Source organism: Musca autumnalis, unplaced genomic scaffold, assembly GCF_047663935.1.
Source record: "Musca autumnalis isolate F117 unplaced genomic scaffold, ASM4766393v1 scaffold_3, whole genome shotgun sequence".
NCBI lineage: Eukaryota > Metazoa > Arthropoda > Insecta > Diptera > Muscidae > Musca > Musca autumnalis.
Genome location: NW_027411866.1, coordinates 202,193,190 through 202,215,893, shown reverse-complemented (window position 1 = coordinate 202,215,893; position 22,704 = coordinate 202,193,190). Strand labels below are relative to the sequence as shown.

The 22,704-nt window shown below is 35.1% G+C and overlaps 2 protein-coding genes across 13 annotated transcripts in view; one reads left to right on the top strand and one right to left on the bottom strand.

Moving 5' to 3' along the window:
- Positions 1-8,641, top strand: part of MICAL-like (protein) — a 517,823-nt gene extending 509,182 nt beyond the window's left edge. For 6 of the 12 annotated variants that reach the window (XM_073976324.1, XM_073976325.1, XM_073976323.1 and 3 more), the window contains 4 exons: positions 1,702-3,078; positions 3,821-4,028; positions 4,097-4,255; positions 7,528-8,641. In XM_073976324.1, coding sequence (XP_073832425.1) covers positions 1,702-3,078; positions 3,821-4,028; positions 4,097-4,255; positions 7,528-7,599 — 1,816 coding nt within the window. In that variant the 3' untranslated portion in view covers positions 7,600-8,641. The remainder of the gene's footprint in view (positions 1-1,701; positions 3,079-3,820; positions 4,029-4,096; positions 4,256-7,527) is intronic. The other 6 variants (XM_073976328.1, XM_073976335.1, XM_073976334.1 and 3 more) reach the window with 2 other exon arrangements.
- A 6,323-nt stretch (positions 8,642-14,964) lies between these two features.
- LOC141396966 (uncharacterized) lies at positions 14,965-16,596 on the bottom strand. Its single transcript, XM_073972715.1, has one exon. The coding sequence runs from the start codon at positions 16,456-16,458 to the stop codon at positions 15,157-15,159; it is 1,302 nt and encodes a 433-aa protein (XP_073828816.1). The 5' UTR covers positions 16,459-16,596; the 3' UTR covers positions 14,965-15,156.
- Between the last annotated feature and the right edge of the window lie 6,108 nt (positions 16,597-22,704).

Below are 22,704 nucleotides of genomic sequence, written 5' to 3'. Positions count from 1 at the left end.
TCGTTCTTCTTATTTTCAGAAATTATTCCAAAATTTCTATTTCATATTTTATTTACTTCCTCGTTCGCATTTCTTGTTTGTGGACTAAATTATTATCAGCAAAGTTGTAATCATTAGCACGAAGTCAACCAAAAAATATTTATTTAAATATTTTTACGTTTGATTACATTTTTGGCTACTAATATTTTTTTAACGCACACACATATCTATGTAAAATATGAATGTGTATGACTTGTTGATTTATCTAAAACGCGGACTGCCTGATTAGGTTATATTAGAAACAACAATAATAATAATCACCATAGTTCGTCTGTCTGTCCCATTGGTGTGCTTTACACCTCTTCACTGGTGTAACGTAAAAAAAACCAACAACAATACAGCCACACTTTATAGAGTCGGTCGGTACTACAACAACATTTTTTGTATTGTGGCCAAGATTTGTAGCAGCATTGTGTACCATGAGCGTGAGCGGGGCACTGTGTGCATGCATAGGAACTATTTCGACTTTGAATAGAAGATATTACTAACATGAATGTCAGTTCTAAATTAGCTGTAAACCAAACAACAACATATTGTACGTGCGCGTTAACAAGCCAAACATCCAACAAATCGAACCAAACGTGGTCGTAACTGTCGTGAAGATATTCTTTAGACGGTTAAAAAAATAAATATGAATTTTCGCCTTATAAGAAATAATATTTAAATGAATTTTTTGCAAATTAATTGAAGAACAACGAACCCAGAGCTACTGCTAAAAACATTTTACAAGTGGGTGTCATATGTCGCTTTTTATATTTTCTTCTATTCCAAATTATGCCGCGTTAATTCAACCTCAGCTTAAGTTATTGTGTCGGGTTTGCCAAGCAGAACAGAAAAAATAATAATAAAAATAAAATTTTACAAGACGTTACAAACAACAATAACAACAAAAATAATAATAAAAATATACACATGTACATACATATATGTATAATGGACAATCTGTCTGTTATTTAAAAGTCAGTGCGGTTCTTGTATTACCCATTTTCCTTGTGTTACGCATGCGCACTTTCATTGCTTCGTGTGTTTTTTTTTTGCTTTTGTTGCTATCCATCATGTTTTTGTTGGCAATAAAATTATAAACTTCATGCATATGTTGGTCATCATCATCATCATACTCGCCGCCACCATTTCCAAATGAAGTAACGGTCATAGTTCCGTTTTGCCGTTGAGGTTTCATATTCAAAACCACAACAACGAACAGAGTGACACAGAAATTTCTTTTTTGGCGTCACTTTTCATTAAAGAAACTAAACGCATTGTGTCACACCTAAGTTGGAAAACATTTCCTTAGTAGAAATAGCCAAGTTCTTCTTTGAGTTTTGTTTGCAAGCCAACCAATCAACCAACCAAACAACAGCTGTGGTCACTGAACCTGGCTTGTGTCAGTAAGGGCAGCAGTTGTTACCAACATTTCAATTTCAGTTATTAAGTGCCACTCAAGGCGAAACATTGCTCATCTAAAGCGCCGAAAAATAAAAATTGTGCAAAACAAAACGAAACATATTGCAACAAAATGTGTTAATCACCACAGCTTCCTCACCTTCATCCACCAACCACCACCACTACCTACATCTATATTTGCAATTCTCCATCACCTCTTTTACCTGATTTGTTAAACAAAATGTTAAAATACAAATATATTCCACCACACAAACTTAGATCGCAATCCCTGAATCCCACACCAGAACCAACACCACGTCTCAGCACAAAGGCCAATCCGGTGAATAGCAGTCATCTTCACCAACAGCACAACGCCAACTCGGCATCAACAACACCACACAACAACAATTCCTCATTTGTTTTACAAAATTCCAGCGAGTTCTATGGCAGTAACAATTCATTGCACAGCCATCATAATCTGTCATCGACAACAACAACACCCAACCACAACAACAATAATCTCTTGCGTAATTCCGATATCAGATCCTCCAATAATTCACTCAATCTCTCGGCTGGAGGTACCATAAGATCACGTAAGACACGCAGAGCCCCCTTACCGCCGGCCCCTGTCAAGGAGTTATTCCCCTCCTCGGAAACCATCAACACCAGTTCCAAAGCCTCAACACCCAGTTCCAGTACAGTGGGTACTCCCAAATCGGGACGCAAGAAACGTCCAGCACCTGCACCACCAAAGCCAGCCAGATTGGAACCGGCCACAGTACCCCAAATACAAATCGACACCGTTACTACGCAGCCAAAAAACTTGCATAGTTACCCTCTGCAGAGCGAATTGGACTCGAAATTATCCGACGAAGAGAAAGCTTTGTTGGAGGGTAAGACTTTACAGTCGCAACATAAAGATGCAAATCTTTCGCCAGCCACGAGGCGTAGTTCAAAACGTTTAATACCCCTCGATCAAGATCTACTGGATGAACATTCTCCGGCCATCAGCAACACGGAGAATGAAAGTCAATGTGATGACTTAAAACATCAACAAAATCAAAACAACAAATCCTATCTGCAGCAGGAGGAATCAGAACCCAATGTGGTCTACAGACGCCTGCTGATACCGCATAATTTGGATACACCTACCCACGAATCAAATCCCCTAATTGATGAAATTAACAGCTCCACAATGTCGGGCGAAAGACAATTGGAAAAATTGAAAGACAACAAAGAGGCCAATAATCGCAACAGACAATCACAAATATCTGCAGCATCTTCGGGTGCCGAAGACAATGATCCTCTCTTTAATAAATCCGTCCATGGTAAATGGAAAAGACGTAAGGGTCCAGCACCCGCCCTACCTATACCACCAAGGCGGGTATTACAAATGTTGCCGCTGCAAGAAATTAAACATGAACTGGACATAATTGAAGTGCAGCAACAGGGTCTAGAGAAACAGGGTGTCATATTGGAGAAGATGATTCGTGACCGTTGTGAGGGTGAAAATGGTGAATTACTAAATGCAGCCGGTGAAATAGCCACAGGGGATGGTGAAAATTCCAAAGAAGTTGAAGGGCTCATACTGCAGCTGTTCGAATTGGTCAATGAGAAGAACGAATTGTTCCGGCGACAAGCTGAACTAATGTATTTGTAAGTATTGCGATGTATAGTTTAATTTTCTTCCTACTACTTCCGACCACTAAAAAATTTCGAGGTCAAAGGTCTACACTATCCACATCCACATTGGGTGCTTTGCCATAGGTCCCAATTTCAAAGGCCGTACATCAAATGCGGACATAACATTAACAAATGATTTGGGAGTTATGTCCATTGGTATTTTATTTTTGACCATCATCACATCCCATGACGATTATTTTTTTCCAAATAAAAATTTCAATGTATAATTTCGGACAACATTTTGGACATAATGTCCCACATTAAATGAGGACATAACACCCAAAATGAATTTGGGAGCTATGTTACGGCACCGAACTCTCGATAAGATCCTCAACGTTTCTGGATGATCTCTGATTTATTATTGACCATCATCCTCATGGGCATCTCCTTCCAAATAAAATTCTTAAGAAACAGATCCTCGATGCCACTAAGAAATAATGGTTTTGTAATATCAAAATCAATGATCTTACATAGATTCATTTCAGAGATAGACATTATGACTCTCCTTTTAGCGTCATATTACTCTACTGGCCTTAATTTTATTAGGTGGGACGACCCAATTTTTTTCTAATCAATATTTTTCCTTTAAATCGCATACAAAATCGTATTCAACTGTATTTTCTAATAAGCCTCTAATTGGAATATAAAGTCATTAGACCTTCCTTCAAAATGTCTTGACGTACTAAAAATTTATTTCTCTCCCTTTATTCAACAGGAGACGACAACATCGTCTGGAACAGGAACAAGCCGATTTGGAATATGAAATTCGTGTACTTATGGCCCAACCCGAATGTAATAAAACAGATTCAGACAAAGCCAGAGAAGAAGCATTCATCGAACGTCTGGTTGAGGTGGTGAAATTGCGCAATGAAGTGGTGGAATGCTTGGAGATGGATCGTCTAAGAGAAGCCGAAGAAGATCAGGTAAGATCAGAAAAAAAGTTAAAAAGAATAAACAAATTTTAATGAATTTTTTAATTTCATTTCCACAGAGCATTAAACAACGCTTGGAATCACACATTGCCAGTAAAAGGGACGATGAACCGGAAAAACAAAAATCCTCCTCATTAACAAAACTATCGAAAAAGGAAAAGAAAAAGCAAAAGGAGTCGAAAAAGTTGGGAAAGAATAAAAAATTAGATGCGGATAAGGTAAGGAACAACAAAGAAAGAGGGCGCAAACACCTCCTATAATGAAAGCTTGTCGACAGCATATTTTTTATAAAGAAAAGTTGACTATAACAACATTTTTATAACGAAAGGTTGTCTTTTGTGTAAAGAAAAGTTTTCGTTTTCTAAAACGAAATGTTGTTGGTAACACGTTTTATAACGAAAAGTTGTCGATAACAACTTATCTGCAATAAAAAGATGTCGATAACAAATTTTCTATAACAGAAACTTGTCGATTAGAACTTTTCTGTAACAAAAAGTTGACGATAAAAATTTTCGGTAACAAAAAGCTGTCGATAACAATTTTTCTTTAGAAAAAAGTGGTCGATAACAACTCTTTTCTATTTCTATAATAAAGTTGTCGACAACAGCCTTTCTATAACGTAAAGTTGTCGACAACAACTTTTCTAAAATGAAATGTTGTCGATATCAACTTTTTATAACAAAAAGTTGTAGACAACAGCCTTTCTATAACGAAAAGTTGTCAAAAAACAAATTTTCTAAAACGGAAGGTTTCGATAACAGCTTTTTATAACGAAAAGTTGTCGATAACAACTTTTTTCTAACGAAGAGTTGTGTATAACAAATTATCTCCAACGAAAAGTTGTCGATAACAACTTATCTCCAACGAAAAGTTGTCGATAACAACTTATCTCTAACGAAAAGTTGTGGACAACAATTTTCTACAACGAAACGTTGACGACAACTACTTTTCTATAACGAAAAGTTGTCGATAAGTACTTTTCTGTAACGGACAATTGTCCATAACATTTCTATAACGAAAAGTTATCGACAACTACATTTCTATAACGAAAAGTTGTCGAGAACTACTTTTCTATAATGAAATGTTGTCGACAACTACTTTTCTATAACGAAATGTTTTCGATAACAACTTTTCTAAAACGAAAAGTTGTCGACAACAACTTTTATATAACGAAAAGTTGTCGATAACTTCTTTTCTATAACGAAAAGTTGTCGACAACTACTTTTCTATAACAAAAAGTTGTCGACAACAACTTTTCTATAACGAAAAGTTGTCGACAACAACTTTTCTATAACGAAAAGTTGTCGACAACAACTTTTCTATAACGAAAAGTTGTCGACAACAACTTTTCTATAACGAAAAGTTGTCGACAACAACTTTTCTATAACGAAAAGTTGTCGACAACAACTTTTCTATAACGAAAAGTTGTCGACAACAACTTTTCTATAACGAAAAGTTGTCGACAACAACTTTTCTATAACGAAAAGTTGTCGACAACAACTTTTCTATAACGAAAAGTTGTCGACAACAACTTTTCTATAACGAAAAGTTGTCGACAACAACTTTTCTATAACGAAAAGTTGTCGACAACAACTTTTCTATAACGAAAAGTTGTCGACAACAACTTTTCTATAACGAAAAGTTGTCGACAACAACTTTTCTATAACGAAAAATTGTCGACAACAACTTTTCTACAACGAAAAGTCGTCGACAACAACTTTTCTATAACGAAACGTTGACGGCAACTACTAAGGAAAAGTGGTCTATAAGTACTTTTCTATAACGGACAATTGTCCATAATATTTCTACAACGAGAAGTTGTCGACAACTATTTTTCTACAACAAAAACTTGTCGACGACTATTTTTCTACAACAAAAAGTTGTCGACAACTACTTTTCTATAACGAAAAGTTGTCAACAACAGCTTTTCTATAATAAAAACTTACCGACAACTTTTCCTTATAGAAATTTTTTGTAACGAAAATATTGCCCTTAACATCTTTTTTATATGGAAAAGTTGTAGATAACAACTTCTCTATAAGGAAAAGTTTCCGATAACAACTTTTTTACTTTTCTGTAACACAAAATTGTCGATAACAAACAACTTTTCTATAACAAAAAGTTGTCGACAACTACTTTTCTATAACGAAAAGTTGTCGACAACTACTTTTCTATAACAAAAAGTTGTCGACAACTACTTTTCTATAACAAAAAGTTGTCGACAACTACTTTTTACAACGAAAAGTTGTCGCCAACTACTTTTTTACAATGAAAAGTTGTCGACAACTACTTTTCCACAACGAAATGTTGTCGACAATTACTTTTCTATAACGAAACGTCGACAACTACTTTTCTATAAGGAAAAGTTGTCGATAACAAATTTTTTATAACGAAAGTATGTCGATAACAATTTTTCTATACAGAAAGGATGTCGATGACAACTTTTCTACAACGTAAAGTTGGAAATAACAACTTTTCTATAACGAAAAGTTTTCGATAACGACTTTTCTATGAAGAAAAGTTGTCGATAACAAATCTTTTACTTTTCTATAACACAAAAGTTGTCGATAAAAACTTTTTGATAACGAAAAGTTGTCGGTAAGAACTTTTATATAATGAAAAGTTGTCGATAACGAATTTTCTATATAGAAAAGTTGTCCATAACAATTTTTCTATAGAGAAAAGTTGTCGATAATAAATTTTGTATAACGAAAAGTAGGCGATAACGACTTTTCTATGAAGAAAAGCTGTCAGTAACAAACTTTCTATAAAGAAAAGGTGCCGATTAAAAATTTTCTATGGCTAAAAGTTGTCGATAACAAATGTTCTATAACCAAAAGTTGTCCTTAACAACTCTTCTATAACCAAAACTTGTCAATAACAACATTACAATAACGAAAAGTTGTCGAAAAGAACTTTTTTGTAACGAAAAAATAGTCCAAAACTACTGTTTATAACGAAAAGTTGTCAATAACAACTTTTCTATAAAGAAAGTATGTCGATAACAACTTTTCTATAACGAAAAGTTGTCGATAACGACTTTTCTATGAAGAAAAGATGTCGATAACACAATTTCTATGACCAAAAGTTGTCGATAAGAAATTTTCTATAACCAAAAGTTGTCCTTAACAACTCTTCTATAACGAAAACTTGTCAATAACAACATTACAATAACGAATGCTGTCGATAACAACAGTTCTATAACGCAAAGTTGCCGCTGCAATCCCACAGCAGCGGGTTCTTACGTACCGGATTGATCCGAAACCATAGTGTTTCGGCCAGCGGCTGCCAACCCAGCATCAAACCTATCCTTCTACGTAGGTTACATGCTGCTACAACAACAATAACCACTTGTCTCTAATGAAAAGTTGTCAATAACAACAATTCTATTAAGAAAGTTATCCATCCGATAACATATTTTCAATTTAAAATTTCATCAATCAAATTCAAATACTAATTTTAATTCTTCTCTCTCTCTCTCTCTTTTCAGGATGCCGATGAATCCGAATTGAGTTTGGATAAACAAAAAACCAAAAAGAAAAAGAAGCTCTTGATCTTCTGAAACAACACAAAAAATCACCTGCTTAAATGGAGTTAAATTTTCAAACTAAGTCGTTCCCTTTTGTTTTTATAGAAATATATGTGTGATAGCAAAACATTATCTAATGGCCAATCTTGTTTTTTCTAATTTTCAAAAAATTTTGTAATACCATTTAATTTAAGAAAACTTCGAAATATTATTTGTCAGTTTCGATTTGGGGAAAAACCAAGTTTTTTCTTATGCGTATTTATTTATTTAGAGCATATCAACAACCTAATAAAGAGCGGCGCTCATTTCAATTTCAAAATTTTCATTTTAATTACTTTCAATATTATATTACAATTAAAAAAAAATAACTTTCCAGTAAACATACTTGCTTCTACACCTTAAATTATTATTATTTTTTAGTTTGTTATTTGAAATTAAAAATTTCGTAAACGTGTTTTTTTCTTTCTTAAATTCATAAATATTATAATATGCAATATCGTTTATTATTATTTTAATATAATTTTCTATAAATATAAAATTTAGCATTTACTTTTAAATCTATTCTACAAAATAATGTTAAGCTTTAATTTAAAAAAAAATTATATTTTTTCTTCAAAAAAATACAACAAAAAATCTCAGTTGAAAAAGGTTTTCTATTTAAAACATAAACATTTATTCTTATTTGTAATAATATTTCTATTCTAATTTTAAGCATTTATTTTAATGTTTGTTTAAATTCATTTCCCCCAGAACATTTGAAGATATTTATGTCTATTATTTTGTTAATTTGGACATATTTTTTTGTGAGTGGGAACGATGCGTCTATCACAATATTCCACGTGCATATCCTTGGTTTCCTTCACATTTTTCTTAATAATTAATTTTTTTGCATGTTAAACAATTCTCATTAAAATTTATGTTTATTATTGATGAACGGAGATAATAAATAGAATGTTTTGCTTTGATATTCAAGAGAGAAAAATTATACTAAAAATGTTTATAAGAAAAATACATATATTTTTTATGTTAAATATTTTTAATAAAAACAAAAATTAAAGAAATAATAAATAAAAAAGTGTTGTTTTTTATAAATTGGGCATTTTGTCGCGATGGCAGGATGGGGATTTGTATAGAGTCCCGGGACGTTCTCTATAGGAACTGAGAATGCTACTGTAACCGGACCTAAGTTGTGCCAATATGAAACGTATTTGACTTGGAAGAAGCCGTTCACTGTCCGAAATTCCTGCAGGAGGTTTATTTAAGACTTTGATGCACAGTGTTCAGAGAGTTCGGGATCGACAGCCGAGGAGGAACCACGACAGTTTACCATGTATGATGTTGCCAAAGCCATCAGGAACGCTAAATCATCCATAGCGTTGGGCCCTGATGGAATCTCCATGGTAATGCTAAAGCAGCTGGATGAGTCGGGAGTGGAGTATCTCACTAAAGTTCTCAACTTGTCGCTTGTTGTCCCACTACGGAAGCTCGGCAAGGATGCCAGCAAAAGTGAATCGTACAGTCCGATTTCGCTTTTGTCGCCCTTAGCAAAGACTCTTGAGGCCTTAGTCCTCCCCAGTATCAGAAATAGCTATCAAGTTGCCGATCATCAGCATTGATTCCGTAAGCAGCACAGCACGACAACAGCGCTGCACGCCATTACCACATATATCTGTAAAGGACTCAACCAGAGACGGCCGTGCGATAGAACAGTGATGGTGGCGCTTGACTTATCAAAAGCCTTTGATACAGTCAGGCACTCTGTTTGAGGACATTGAGCAGACAACCCTCCGGCCAAGCTTGAAACGTTGGATAGTCAACTATATGTGTGGACGCCAGTCGTACGTGGAATTCAGGAATAAGAAGTCCAAACCGCGTAGAGTGAAACAGGGAGTTCCCCAAGGTGGAGTGATATCTCCGGAACTGTTTAACCTTTACCCTTGAGGCCTTAGTCCTCCCCAGTATCAGAAATAGCTATCAAGTTGCCGATCATCAGCATTGATTCCGTAAGCAGCACAGCACGACAACAGCGCTGCACGCCATTACCACATATATCTGTAAAGGACTCAACCAGAGACGGCCGTGCGATAGAACAGTGATGGTGGCGCTTGACTTATCAAAAGCCTTTGATACAGTCAGGCACTCTGTTTGAGGACATTGAGCAGACAACCCTCCGGTGAAGCTTGAAACGTTGGATAGTCAACTATATGTGTGGACGCCAGTCGTACGTGGAATTCAGGAATAAGAAGTCCAAACCCCGTAGAGTGAAACAGGGAGTTCCCCAAGGTGGAGTGATATCTCCGGAACTGTTTAACCTTTACATTTCCTGTATTCCACCCACTGCAGACGGCATTGGGATCGTAACGTATGCGAATGATTAGAGTCAGGTGCCTTTCCTGATGCCAGTTGTGAAAGCCTGAACTCCTATATCACCGATCTTAGGACGATTTTCCGCGCAAGAAATATGCAAATATCAACCATTAAGTCTGCGGTAATCTGTTCCCCACATGGACTGCGGAGATGAATAATCAATTATATGTGTGGAGGACAGTCGTAGAGTGAAACAGGGAACTGTTTTCCTGTAAAGTAACACAATGAGATGCTTTCGTTGCAGTACCTCCTTGGATGTTATCGTGTGAGCCATCCCAATCACCATCTTGTGGGTAGGCCCGGCCCATTCAGGGAGATCAGGAAGGATATACATGCTCTAGAGGGAGAGGTCCAACGATACAGGAGAGAACCCCTAGATCAACAAGCATATCAAGCAGGATTGAATAGCATTCACACGGACGCAGTTGCCAAGGCCTTAAGCAATTATAGTGTGAATAAAGTACTCGGAGTACATCCTCCATCTATAGCAGCTGAGGAGCGTCAGCTGCCACGACAAACCAGAGTAGTTTTGCTCAACTACGCTCGGGATATTGCAGTCGCCTAAATTCGTATTGGGCGGAAATCGATCGCGCCGTGCAAGACATATGCCCAGTATGCGGCATGGGCCCGCACGACACACAACACCTTTTTAACTGTCCCGCCAAACCTACCCATCTAACTCCAGTGGATCTGTGGCTACATCCCATCGAAGCAGCCATTTTCTGGAACTGGAGATAGACCCAGAGCCGTCTGATCGATGATTCCATGCAAAACATCTACCTAGCATGTGGCACAGGCCCACACTACACATTAGACCATTTCAACTGCCCCGCCAAGCCTACTCATCTGACTCCAGTGGATCTGTGGTTACATCCCATCGAAGTAGCCAACTTTCTGGAACTGGAGATAGACCCAGAGCCAGATATGAACAGGAGAAAGAACATACAAACATAATAATAAAACACTGTTGCAACAACAACAACAATCACTCTTAAGCGACTTGCATCTTCGAAATACAGTTCGCCAGGACCTGTTCTGCAAGGATGGATGCTTGGTCGAAGAACTGGGTTGCACACTTTTTGGCTTCAGAAAAGGGAATGTCTTTGATAGCTATAGCAGGATGATATTTATTCTTAATTGTTTAGTTGTTTAGAATCAATAGTTCAGTGGTCGAGATGTTATAACCATTTGGAAGGCCTGTGTTCGAAAACAAGTTCTTCATTTCGGTCTTCAATCTTTCGTCAGCTAGGTCGTTGGCACTTAGTTGATATATGTCTGTAATTCTAGTGGAGAAATCCTCGTTGATGGAAGCGAAGTCGAATTCACCCTCAGTCTATAGGCTAAAAAGGTTTTATACACTTTCATACTTTCTCATCAAAATAACTGACGATGCAAATGTCCGTAGAGCTCGAACATTTGCCTGTTATTCTAGTGGAGGATTCCTCATTGATGCATTCGAATTCGGATTCAGCATTAGCCTATAGGCTAAAAAGGTTATATGGCGAATAACAAAATTCCTTTACAATTCCATTTGAAAAAAATTAAAAATTTTTTTTGCGAGCACATTTACGATTTTTGGTATAGAGGTAAAGGAAAAAAATCCGGTTTCAAATCTACTCGCGTTCACGAAATTGGCCAATGCGCGCAAAAGTTATAGCGGTTTTTATTCTCATATAAAGAAAAAATATTTAAAAATATCTTTTTGTTGTTATGAGAAAATGTATGCATAAATCGTTAACAGCATTCCATATCTATTCGTGGATGTTTAAAAAGTTATTAAATTTATTACTATTTTCGCGGAAAATCAACAAATAATAAAAAAATTTTGAAGTAAATCCAAATTATCCTTTCCCAGAATCCGTACAAACCCTCAAAAAATAAATTAAAAAATATATGCGGAATCTAGACAATGCGTAGAAAAATATGATACCAAATTTATGGAGATTGGGTACATAAATTGCATATTATAGCAACAACAAAAGAGAAAAACTTATTGTTGAAAAATATTGTTGCAAATATTTTTTTGGTTTGATTCTAAAAATTCGGAAAAAATATTTGGGAGTTCTCCAACTATTTTGCTAAAATCCCATGGAATAATGAATGTATACTGTTAAAACTTCATCAAAAAATATGGTTTACAATCGCGAGAGTTTAACGGATTACTGTGATAACTTATATGTGTAGGAAATTAAGAGTAATATTGAAATTACAATCATTCAATTAATATTAAAATTAAAAAGCCCGTTATTCGCGAATTAGTTAAAGTCGGTTGATGCGCATTCGTTTTTGGATACAGCGAATCAATCTTTTCCAAAATTTATGCATATTTCGATGTTTCACTCAGGGGCCATTGTGTGCCGCTAGTTGTATCATACACTGCAAAAAAATCTTAAAGTTGGTAAAAGTCGCGCAATGTGCATACGATTTTGATGCGCATCCGGTTTCATCAACGCCTATCAAAAATACGTCAATATACACCTATTTCAAATAAATTCTTCAAGAACTGCGGATGTGCCTCCATATTCAATTTATTGTGAAAGACCCATATTACTCGCGTATCTCTTTTCTTTTATGACACGCGTTTTCGCAAATATTATAATCGCAAGTAAATGATTCCATTTATGTAAAAAATTTTAAAGAAAATCGCGGTTTAGTACGCGGATTTGTCAAAATATATTTTTGCTGATTTTCCGATTTTCAAGGTATCTATATCCACGGTTTTAGTAGATGGACTCTATCGCAGAAGGCTTCATTAGAACCGTCGCGTAAAAAAAAACTAAATTCACGCGGGTTTCAAAGGAAATGTAATGACAGTTGTAAATTTTACACGCAAACAAGTAAAAAAGTCAGTCAGCTTTGCTGACAGAGATATACCCTCAGCCTGTGTATTTTGAAACAATTTTTTTTTTCCAAAAAACTTATGTATTTAGGGGGTTTTAAAAATGTTGGATGAATGAACCGACAAAAACGTTAATTAGGATTAAAGATCAAAAGTTTTGCGGAGGAGATACTTAAATGGATCGACATTGACCATTATGGAAGTGGATCTCCATTCACTACATATGGTGCCATAGGCTGTTTTTACATCCTACTGGCTGTTTGCTCCAGCAGTATGGACTTGCCCCTGAAAAAACTTTTACCGTTGTGATTAAGGCAGCGAATGCAAGTTGCTTCAACAAAAATCAACGTGATTCGATTGTAGGTCTTAAAGTGAACTTATCCGAAATTTTGTTCCGGAGGTTCCGGATGGAGTGGACAAATATATTCCATATTTGAACCTCTGGTAGATATATTAGGATGTGTAACGTATGGACCAATTCGGCCACCCCCTTCACGAGTTACCGTACCAACAATTTTTCCGAAAATGTTTGAACTTTTGTGGGGGAGGTACCTGAAAGAGTGGACCGATATGGCTTATCTTCGAACCTAAACTATGTTTGGACAAAATAATACTAAGGCCAAATTTTGGACCGATCGGCAGATCCGTGCGAAAGTTATCTTGCGCTCCAACCACCTCACACGTTGTCATAGGGTTATTTTGCAACGTTGGGGCTATTTTCTCAGGAAGTGTGGACTTGCCCCTGATGAAACTTGTACCGTCGTAAAGGGGGCAGTGAATACAAGTTGCTAAAACAAAAATCAAAGCGATTCGAGAGATGGCCTTAAACTAAACTTTTACGAAATTTTGTGTGGGAGGTACCCGAAGGAGTGGACCGATTGAGTCTATATTGAAGCATTATCTAAGTCTGGTACAGATTTTACAATGGACAAAGTATGGACCAAATCGGTTACTCCCTTCAAGAGTTATCGTGCGCACAAATTTTCCGAACATTTTCGAACTTTTGTGGGGGAGGTACCGGAAGGAGTGGACCGATATAGCTCATCTTCGAACTTAAACTAAGTTTGGGCAAAATTTGAACCGAATCGGTTCATCCGTTCGAGAGTTGTCGTGCGCTCCAGCCAGCCAGACAGACAGACAGACGGACATTGCTCAATCGACTCCAAATTGTCTGAAACACATTTGGTCCAAACATACTTGGGGTCTAAAACCATTATTTCGATGAGGCACATTTTGCCCGTATGAAAGTGTATATACCCTCGTTAGCATAAATGCTGAGGGTATAAAAATAGGTTTTGTAAGAAAATTCACGCATCAAATTTTGGCCTTTCGACTCCAATTACTAGGATGCTGTAAGGAGCACACTCATGAGATATGCATCAAACGACGTAAAATTACTAGTTCTATAATCGTGTTAAGAGTTTGGAATATTATCTTCTTGCGCGTCCGGATTATTATAAAAAAATTCAAAAACCCCGAAATTCCGGCTTCAAAATGTCAGCATAAATTTTAGGTGGATGTAGTGGATATATCGAACAATTATACACTACAACCTTGTTTCCCATGGAGTATTCTGTGATTCTTTCTTTGGGGTTAGGTATATAAAATGTAAGGTTAAGCCAGAAATCGTATGGGAACATAAAAAAACTTGTTGGCTTCAACCCATTTTTACTCATTTTTCTACATTGATGCCAACACAGCTTCCACGAAAATTAATTTTAATGGTCGACATTATGGGATCCCTCCTAAAACATTTTATTTTAAAGAATTGTGGTCATACTTTATAGAATATATTAACAGTTCGCGAATTCTGATAGGGTGAAACTCGGATTCATCGATTGCAAAACATTTTTGTTATTCGCCATATACACTTTCATACGACCAAAATATGGAGTAAAACGAAGAGCCATCAACCTGCTTTGTCAGCGCTATACCCCTTTAGTCATTACCTAGAACCGAGTTGCAAAACGTAAGACGTCCAATAAATTCATCTAACACCAGTAAGGATAACAGAACTGAGTATGAGGCATATATGATGGAATACTTAGATGAAAACCATTTTACCTTTAACTTTTTTTAATTTTGTGTTCTTTAAATTTTGTTTGAAAGTAGTGGATGTATGCCCTGAAATGGGACTATACCAACATGGACCTTGTCAGCATTAGACTTATACTGGATAAGAAACAATCCCATTATATCCAAATTTCAATAACTTTATTTATGAATAGTGAAAACTAAAATATTTGATTAAAAATATGTGAGATTATAAAAAATTGTGAGTTCAAAAATATTTAAGGATATTGTATTTCCTTTTGTTTAAGAATTTTGATGTTCAAAAATATAACGTATCTTTTGTGCACCCATATCAACGATTTCCTTTATATTTAAGAATTTTGATGTTCGAAAATATCTCGTAACTTTTGTACACTCATATCAATGATTTCCCTTTTGACTACATCCATGGAGTAAGGGGCATAACTTTGTATAAAATTATCCACTTGTTGTTTACTAGTTAAACTTGAACTTGGACCTTTAAGAATAGGTTTTATGTGGAGTTGCGGTGGTGTCGCCATTGATAATGGTGCAGATGGTAGTGACAAATTATTGTAACAAAGATTTTGTTTATTCAGTAGAATTTCTTTACTCTCATCCTTATCACTTATTTCAATAGAATGGGCGCTTTGCAATATAAACTCATTTTTTCGAATATTAGTTCCATTCGATACACTGTGAAGCGTGAATTCATTTTTATTTTCACAACATGCAGTAAGGGGTTTCTGGAAAAGTATTAATTGAGCTAATTTTTGCCAGCTTCTACGAGCCTTAACACGTCTTTCCCAATTGTCTGCGTCAACATTTGGTATATCGATAGCACTCTCATACAAAATATCTCTTGAAGAATCTATTACAACACTATTTGCAGCATTACTTTTTTGTTCTTCATAATTTGCCAAGGACATTCTTTGGTGTTTCCAATTTCTTTTACTTTGTCCCAATCTATTTCGTTGTGATAAGAAATTGCCATAATCAATGCGAGTTTTTAAACGCTCCTTGCCATCCAATGTTGTTTCACTGGTCATGTGAGAACTTTCACGACTAAATGGTCTATTCCCCTTAACCACGGCACAAAATGTTTGTTTCATACCCTCCGAAACCTCGTTACGCAATTTACCCTGTAACATTTTATGCATATTCCAATTGGAGATTTGATTGCCGTAATTTTTACGCCTATTGACTTGTTCCCTCATTCGTTCTTCCTTCTGACGCTCACGTTCCTGTATTTGTTTCTTTGACAGTAAACCAATTTTTAATGCAAACGATGGATCCATACTCTCAGTGCTGCTGTTTGGTTCCTCATCATTGTAGCCACCATTGCGTTGCGAGTAATATTGACCAATTTTCTTAGCTTTTGCTAAATTTTCTAGACGTGAATCGTTTAAACCATTCGATTTTATTTTATCCTGTTCCACTGGATGTTTCTTCTTTTTTAAATTGGTCACCTTAAGATCTTGTATTTCTTTGAATAGTCTTTTTAAGCGCACCTGTCTCATCTTTTTCTCTATGGCTTTTTCATCGAAATCCTTAATTCGTTCATACTCCTCCTTTAGTCTTTGCAACTGCCCATCCTTTTTACTTGCCGAAACAATTCGTTGTAAATACGGCGTAGATTTAATTTGATACGACATTTCATTTGAAAATATATATAAAAATAATTTTGGTAGTTTTAATTTGCACTGAAATAATTTTGAAATTGTAGACGTTTTCTTTAAATGCAAATTTATATATAATTCAAAATTCGAAAATGACTTTTGATAGAAAATGCAGAGGTAATATTTTAACACTTCTGTTACACATGCCAGTGAATTGGTGCCAATTGAGTACATGTATTATACTCGAAAATGTCGAAAAAGTGTTCGACTGGCATGCAGTTTTCTTGCGTGTTTACACATGCCAGTGCAAGTTCAATTCCAAAATTATTTTAAGCCGCATATAACACACAAAATTGCATTATATTTCAGATTTAAAACACAATTCACAACATATTTTACTATTTTTATTTTATTTCGTTTTAAAAAGATTGTTTTCAGTCATAAACATATTGAATCTGGTATTGCCGCCTTTTCAATATTGTATAATCCCAGAGGGGAAATTATTTATCAACCTATATTTGCATGAAAAACATCAAAATTATGTCTTTACTAACCACTAATATATTGCAGCTACCGAGATGTATTATTTGTGTTTCCTAATCTTTTTGAAAATATGCATTAAATCTTTGCATTCTTAAAAGAAACAAAAATCTACATGGATTAAAAAATAGTCTCGGCAACTCTTTTTTCATTTTCGACATATCATTGGCAGCCAGCTCAAAATTTTGCTGGCATGAAAAATCTAGTGCCAGTGGAGTCGACAATTCAAAAAATGTAATTGTGGTAGTAAAATATTTGCTCTGTTCCAGAGCCTGCAAGAAGCTACTATTTTTTACTACGATAACATTTTTTCCTTTATGTTATCGAAAAAAATAGTAAAAATTAGTAGATTCTTGCAGTACTGGAACAGACCAATTGTGTATGTATTGAATTTTTCGAACTGTCACTGGCATGTGTAAAGGTTGGGTAAAGTTGAACTGATTTATCGCGCTCGACCTGTATTGTGCCATGCGTAGGCGAAACAAAAGGGAGCGATAGAAGCGGTTTTTATAGACGAACTGAGAGTCTTCACGAGCTGAAAGGAAATTATTATAGGCAATCTAAAAAGGAGTCACTACAGACTAGCTCAAATGGAGTTTTTATAGTCGATCTGGGAGGAAGTGTTTATAGACGTGCTGAACAACGATCTTCGTAGGCAAGTTAAAAGTGAGTTAAGTAAGCATTTTTAGGCGAATTAAAGAGCTATTCATAGACAAACTAAAATTGAGGCTTTATAGACAAGCTGAATAAGGTTCATTTATTAAGATTATCCAAAAGGCGAATTCAAGCCTTAGTCTTCATTTGCTGTCAAAAGTTTTTGTGCGAAAAATCCACCAAAGAAAGAAGGAAACGATAAAAATATTCTTTGCCAAGCTTAAATATATTCTTGATAGAACTGAAATATTTGTTATTTATTTTTAATTGAAAATATGTTTTTACAGCAAATGAAGACATGAATTCGCTTTTGGGGCCGCCTGAAGCTGAGTAAATTTGTACAAAAGACTTGAAAGTATGTCTGTACGAAAAAGTTTTTCATATAAAAAGAGTGTATTTATGGGCGACTCAAGTCTATCAGACAAAAAAAGAGCTTTCTAACATTTTTGTCACCCTGAAAACTACATTGCGTACGTCCCTATATGTGGGCTAAAACAAAACGTAGACTTTTCGGCGGTACTATTATATGAGGGATGTAACACAACGTATCCGCATTTTTGAAATTAGTTCAATCCGAAGAATGAATACAAATTCAATCCAAAGCACTGCATCTTAAGCTGTGATTTGGATCGAAAATGGAGTGCATCCTAGCTGTGTGCTGTGGAAGCAAAATGGAGTGCATCCTAGCTGCGCGCTCTCTTGTAAAATTCATAAGTGAATTCATAGGAAAAGATGTACTCCAACGGAAATTGTACTGTACACTTGTAATGTTTAAACTGCATCCACGGATGCAAACTTTTTGCTGGGTTGTAGTAACAACACACCAAATTTACTCTCTCTTTTGCTATGCCAGTTGTTGTTTAACAAAGGAATATTATATGCCATTTAGATATGACACCATTAGCCGGATTTAGCGCATTATCAGGTTTTATTTGCTAAATCCAGCCAAAATCTACCAGATTTCCCATAAGAAAATAAATCCTCCTATTGAGTGGATTTGTTTTAAATCTGGCATAAATCCTCGTATACAACTCTGTTTTTTGCAACATGTTGCTAGAAAATACAAAAAGTTGCAAGCTGGCACAAGAAACAAGGTAGATGCATCGGTCAATTGCAACACTAAAAATAATTTAAAATGTAAAAATTTGTAAACAATGCGGAAAAATTAAATTTGTTTTGATGTACAAAGTTGATTTTAATCAACCAAGACTAATATTTATGATGTCTAAACGATAAAATAATTCGTTTATTTATTTTAGGTGGGCAAACTGCGATAAAATACTTCTTTATTTGCTCTTTAGTTAGCATTAGTAGCATAATGTGCTAACATTTTCAGTATTAAACAATACCTTTGTAATTTGACGTATGGTTTTTGACACGAATTCAATTTGCAAAAAAAATCATTTGACGTTTCACATTCGTTCAGATGGGCTGATGCATCTACCTTGGTAATTGTGCTATGAACAAAAATCAGCTGACTGACATTTAAATCCTCCAAAATGTATATCTAAATGCAATGAGATTTGTACTGGATTTATTAAATCCAGTCGAGGATTTATAGCTAGTCTAAATGAGCTATTATAGTACGTTTATATATAACCGGATTTAACAAACCCACTGTGTTTCAAATGTCAATTCAATTGCTTATATATCAAATAAATCCTCATAAAGAAGGTTAGCCCAGCAAAAGGCTATAATATAAACATGGCCTTACTAGCCCATCAATTCCCTCTCATTTTTTTTGGACAACAATGACCAATGAACGTTAACAAACAAAACGATTCGCGTACCAATCACACAAAGCCACAAACTTTTCAGCTTCTCTGAATCGTTTCGTTCTCAAAACCAAACAAAAACACAAACTTTTCAATGCAAAAAGATGAAAACCGTACGATTGTTGAAATGTACTTCGGCTATGCTTTGCCGAGTTGTTTCATTCACCACCGAAACAAAAAGGATTTTTGGCAAACATTTACTGTGCGAAATGATCAATGACACACTCAGCCACACACACATTTGTTTGATTAACAACCCAGCAAACCAAATGTCGGATGTCCGAAACGTCTGAACAATTTCGGAAGCAACGTCGTTCAGTTTTCGTTCCGATTTCTAAACGATTTTTCGGAGCGGAAATAGTTCAGATTTTGTACCGAAATCGGAACGAATTTCGAAAGAAATTTCCTTTTCGAATTTCCCAAGGATTTTATTTAGATTTCGTTACGAAATCGGATCGAAATAAATACGATGTCGCTCCGAAATTTCGTTCCGAAATTATGTCAACCAATTCATACAACTTTCGTTAAGATATTGTTACGATTTCGGATCAGACGTCGGACATATCGCCCGAATTTTGTTCCGATTTCGTTAAGATGTCGGTACGATTGGTTTGCTGGGAACCCTCCTATCGCTAACATCAACATACTGAACATACTACGGTTGATGTTTTCAACCACCAAACGAAACATTCATTCATTGAATCGTTAATGTGTTTTGAACTTTTTCGTTTTCTATATGTTGTTGTGGAATTGAGAACTTTTCGTTATTCGTTTTGTTCGCACTCTCGAATGTAAACAAAATAAAACTGAACAGCGAGTTCGGTCAACGTGGGTTATGTTTCGTTTTGTATTGTTTCTATGGGAAATACGAAACGAAACCATTGGAAATGTTTCAAGAGATAATAGGCCTGTACGATAACTCAAAAGTTTGTACAAATTTGTTCAAACTTTTACAAAATGCTGTTCAATAACAAACTTGTTCAGTAAAAGAGAAACTAGAAGTACATGCAAGTAGTTGCAAGAACTTGCAAATACTTTTTACTTGCGAAGTTATCGAACAGGCCTAATACAATCACAAATATTTCTAAAGATCTTGTATAATTGGGAACAGTAGTGCGATTCTGTAACTTTTTTTAATAACGAACCGACATCGGTAGTTAACGAAAATATTCGGTTGAGTTAACGAATGTGCTATTCTGTAACTTTATGTTAACGATTGTAGAAATCGTTAACTCATACCGACGAAAATCGATAGGAAGGAAATGTCAAATATTATATTTTAATATTTATTAAAATATATTTTGAAGCTGAAAACATTATTTCGTCGCGAGTACAAAACAAAAAGCGTTTAAAAGGAAACAATTCAGATTTTTGAAGGAATTTGGCTCAAATGTGTGTCTTTTGGATAAATACCGATGCCAGTAAAGAAGGATTTCTTAAGATGTTTTTATTGTGTGTGTGATTTAAAAGTAATAAAAGTGATAAAACCATCATTAATCTTTTTTAAAAGCGCAGTTGTATTTTTTAATTAAATGTTGGGATCATATTTTGGGTTGTGGCGCTCTGTATGGAAATTCAGCTTTGATATTTGACATGACTTAAGCCCCTTCAGTGATCGTGGATCCACGTTACCGTCATTGGAGTTTATATATTCACATATTCAATTCACGCCCACATTAAGTGAAATTTCTCATAGCTGCCATTTTTAGCATTCTGATTGTTAGTGATGCTGAGTTAAAATCTATAAGATTATCACAGAACAAAGTAGGTTATAGTAATACTATTCACGTGTTGGCCTGAATGCTAAATTAAAGCCAACGAAAGCCTCCTAGAAAGATAGTGTTACGGACATTGGTATAGGTCTTACATAGCAGTACCACACTTGAGTTCTTTTGAACCATAAGCTAACGTTTTTCCTCTTTAGTAAGTAAAACAAAGGATAGCGTAGTCTTCATATGTAAGATAGCATGGGTCAGCTTCGCCACTGTTGCGCTTTCGCCAGCGCCGATTTAATTGATGCTACATGAAGGTGGTCTAAAGGAAATTTATGAGTTAATCGAAGATCAAAGATAACTTTGATGATCTTTATGCAGTTTCAATAAAATCGGCGCTGGCGAAAGCACAACAGCGGCGAAGCTGACCCATGTTATCATACATAGTTAACCCTTATGTAAACGCTTTAAGAAGATTTTTCTCAATAAGTCAGAATTTACCTTGTGTACACTTCTCATTAACATAACATATGCTCATATAAAAACGCAGTTTTTAAAAGAAATCAACAAAATATTGCAATAATGTACTGTCGTTAAGACTTAACAACAACTTTTTTTTGGTTGTTAACTTAACAATAATTTTCGGTAATTAACGACAAAATTTACCGACAAAAATTGTTAAAATTGGTATACAGAATAGCACTTACCGAAAATTATCGTTAACTAACGACATTCGTCGTTAATTCTGTCGTTAAGGAGTTACAGAATCGCACTACAGGGCTAATGTTTATTTCCGTTAAAAATTCTGCAAGGAAGAAGTTCGTTTACATTGAATCACCCTGTTATTGACGAAAACAAATTTTTCTGATCGCAGTTCTCGCTTTAAACCGGTAAAAACAATAAAAAAGCGTGTTTTAGAAGATCGCGTAAATTAACTGTTCATTATTCTAAAATTTACAATAGTTCGTGTGTGAAAGTTCGTCGTATTTTATTACATCGGATTATTGCTTTTTCCGGAAAATGTTCTTCTTTGTCTTAAAAATCGTACCTGATCCAAAGCTTGAAATGTTTGCGTTTATAATTCAATATTCCTATTGCTAATTAAAAGAAAAGCTTGAAAAAATAAATAAAACAAAGGGCTTGGGAAACATTGCATTGGCCTGTTCCCGTACTTTATAAAGTGGTAAAAGTCATGGTATAAGTAAAGAGGTAGATTTAAATGAAAAAAATCTATAGAACCCTTGTTTTTCTTGAATTCCTAAAACTTCAAAATAAAAGCAACAAGTGGGTTTGTTTACAATGTATTTTTTGAGTATTTTATAAAAAACGCGAAAAATGAATGAAGAGTTAAGTTTTCTCCACATAATCGAGTTGTGAATATGATAAACTGATTGTTTCAATGCAAATCTCACCAATTTCTTCCATACAAATGGTCTAAAAACAATTTTAAAAATCATTGAATTCGATTGTTTTTAAAATTGTTTGGCATATTATTCAAACACCACACACACATACACAGTTTGTTTATATTGTTTTAAAGTTTTAGGCATACTCGAATGAAAAAATTGAAATTGACATAAAGCTTTGGCTAACCTTTCTTA

Bases quoted from the DNA above. Each gene is read 5' to 3' on its own strand.
- LOC141396966 (XM_073972715.1), bottom strand. From the start codon at position 16,458: ATGTCGTATCAAATTAAATCTACGCCGTATTTACAACGAATTGTTTCG.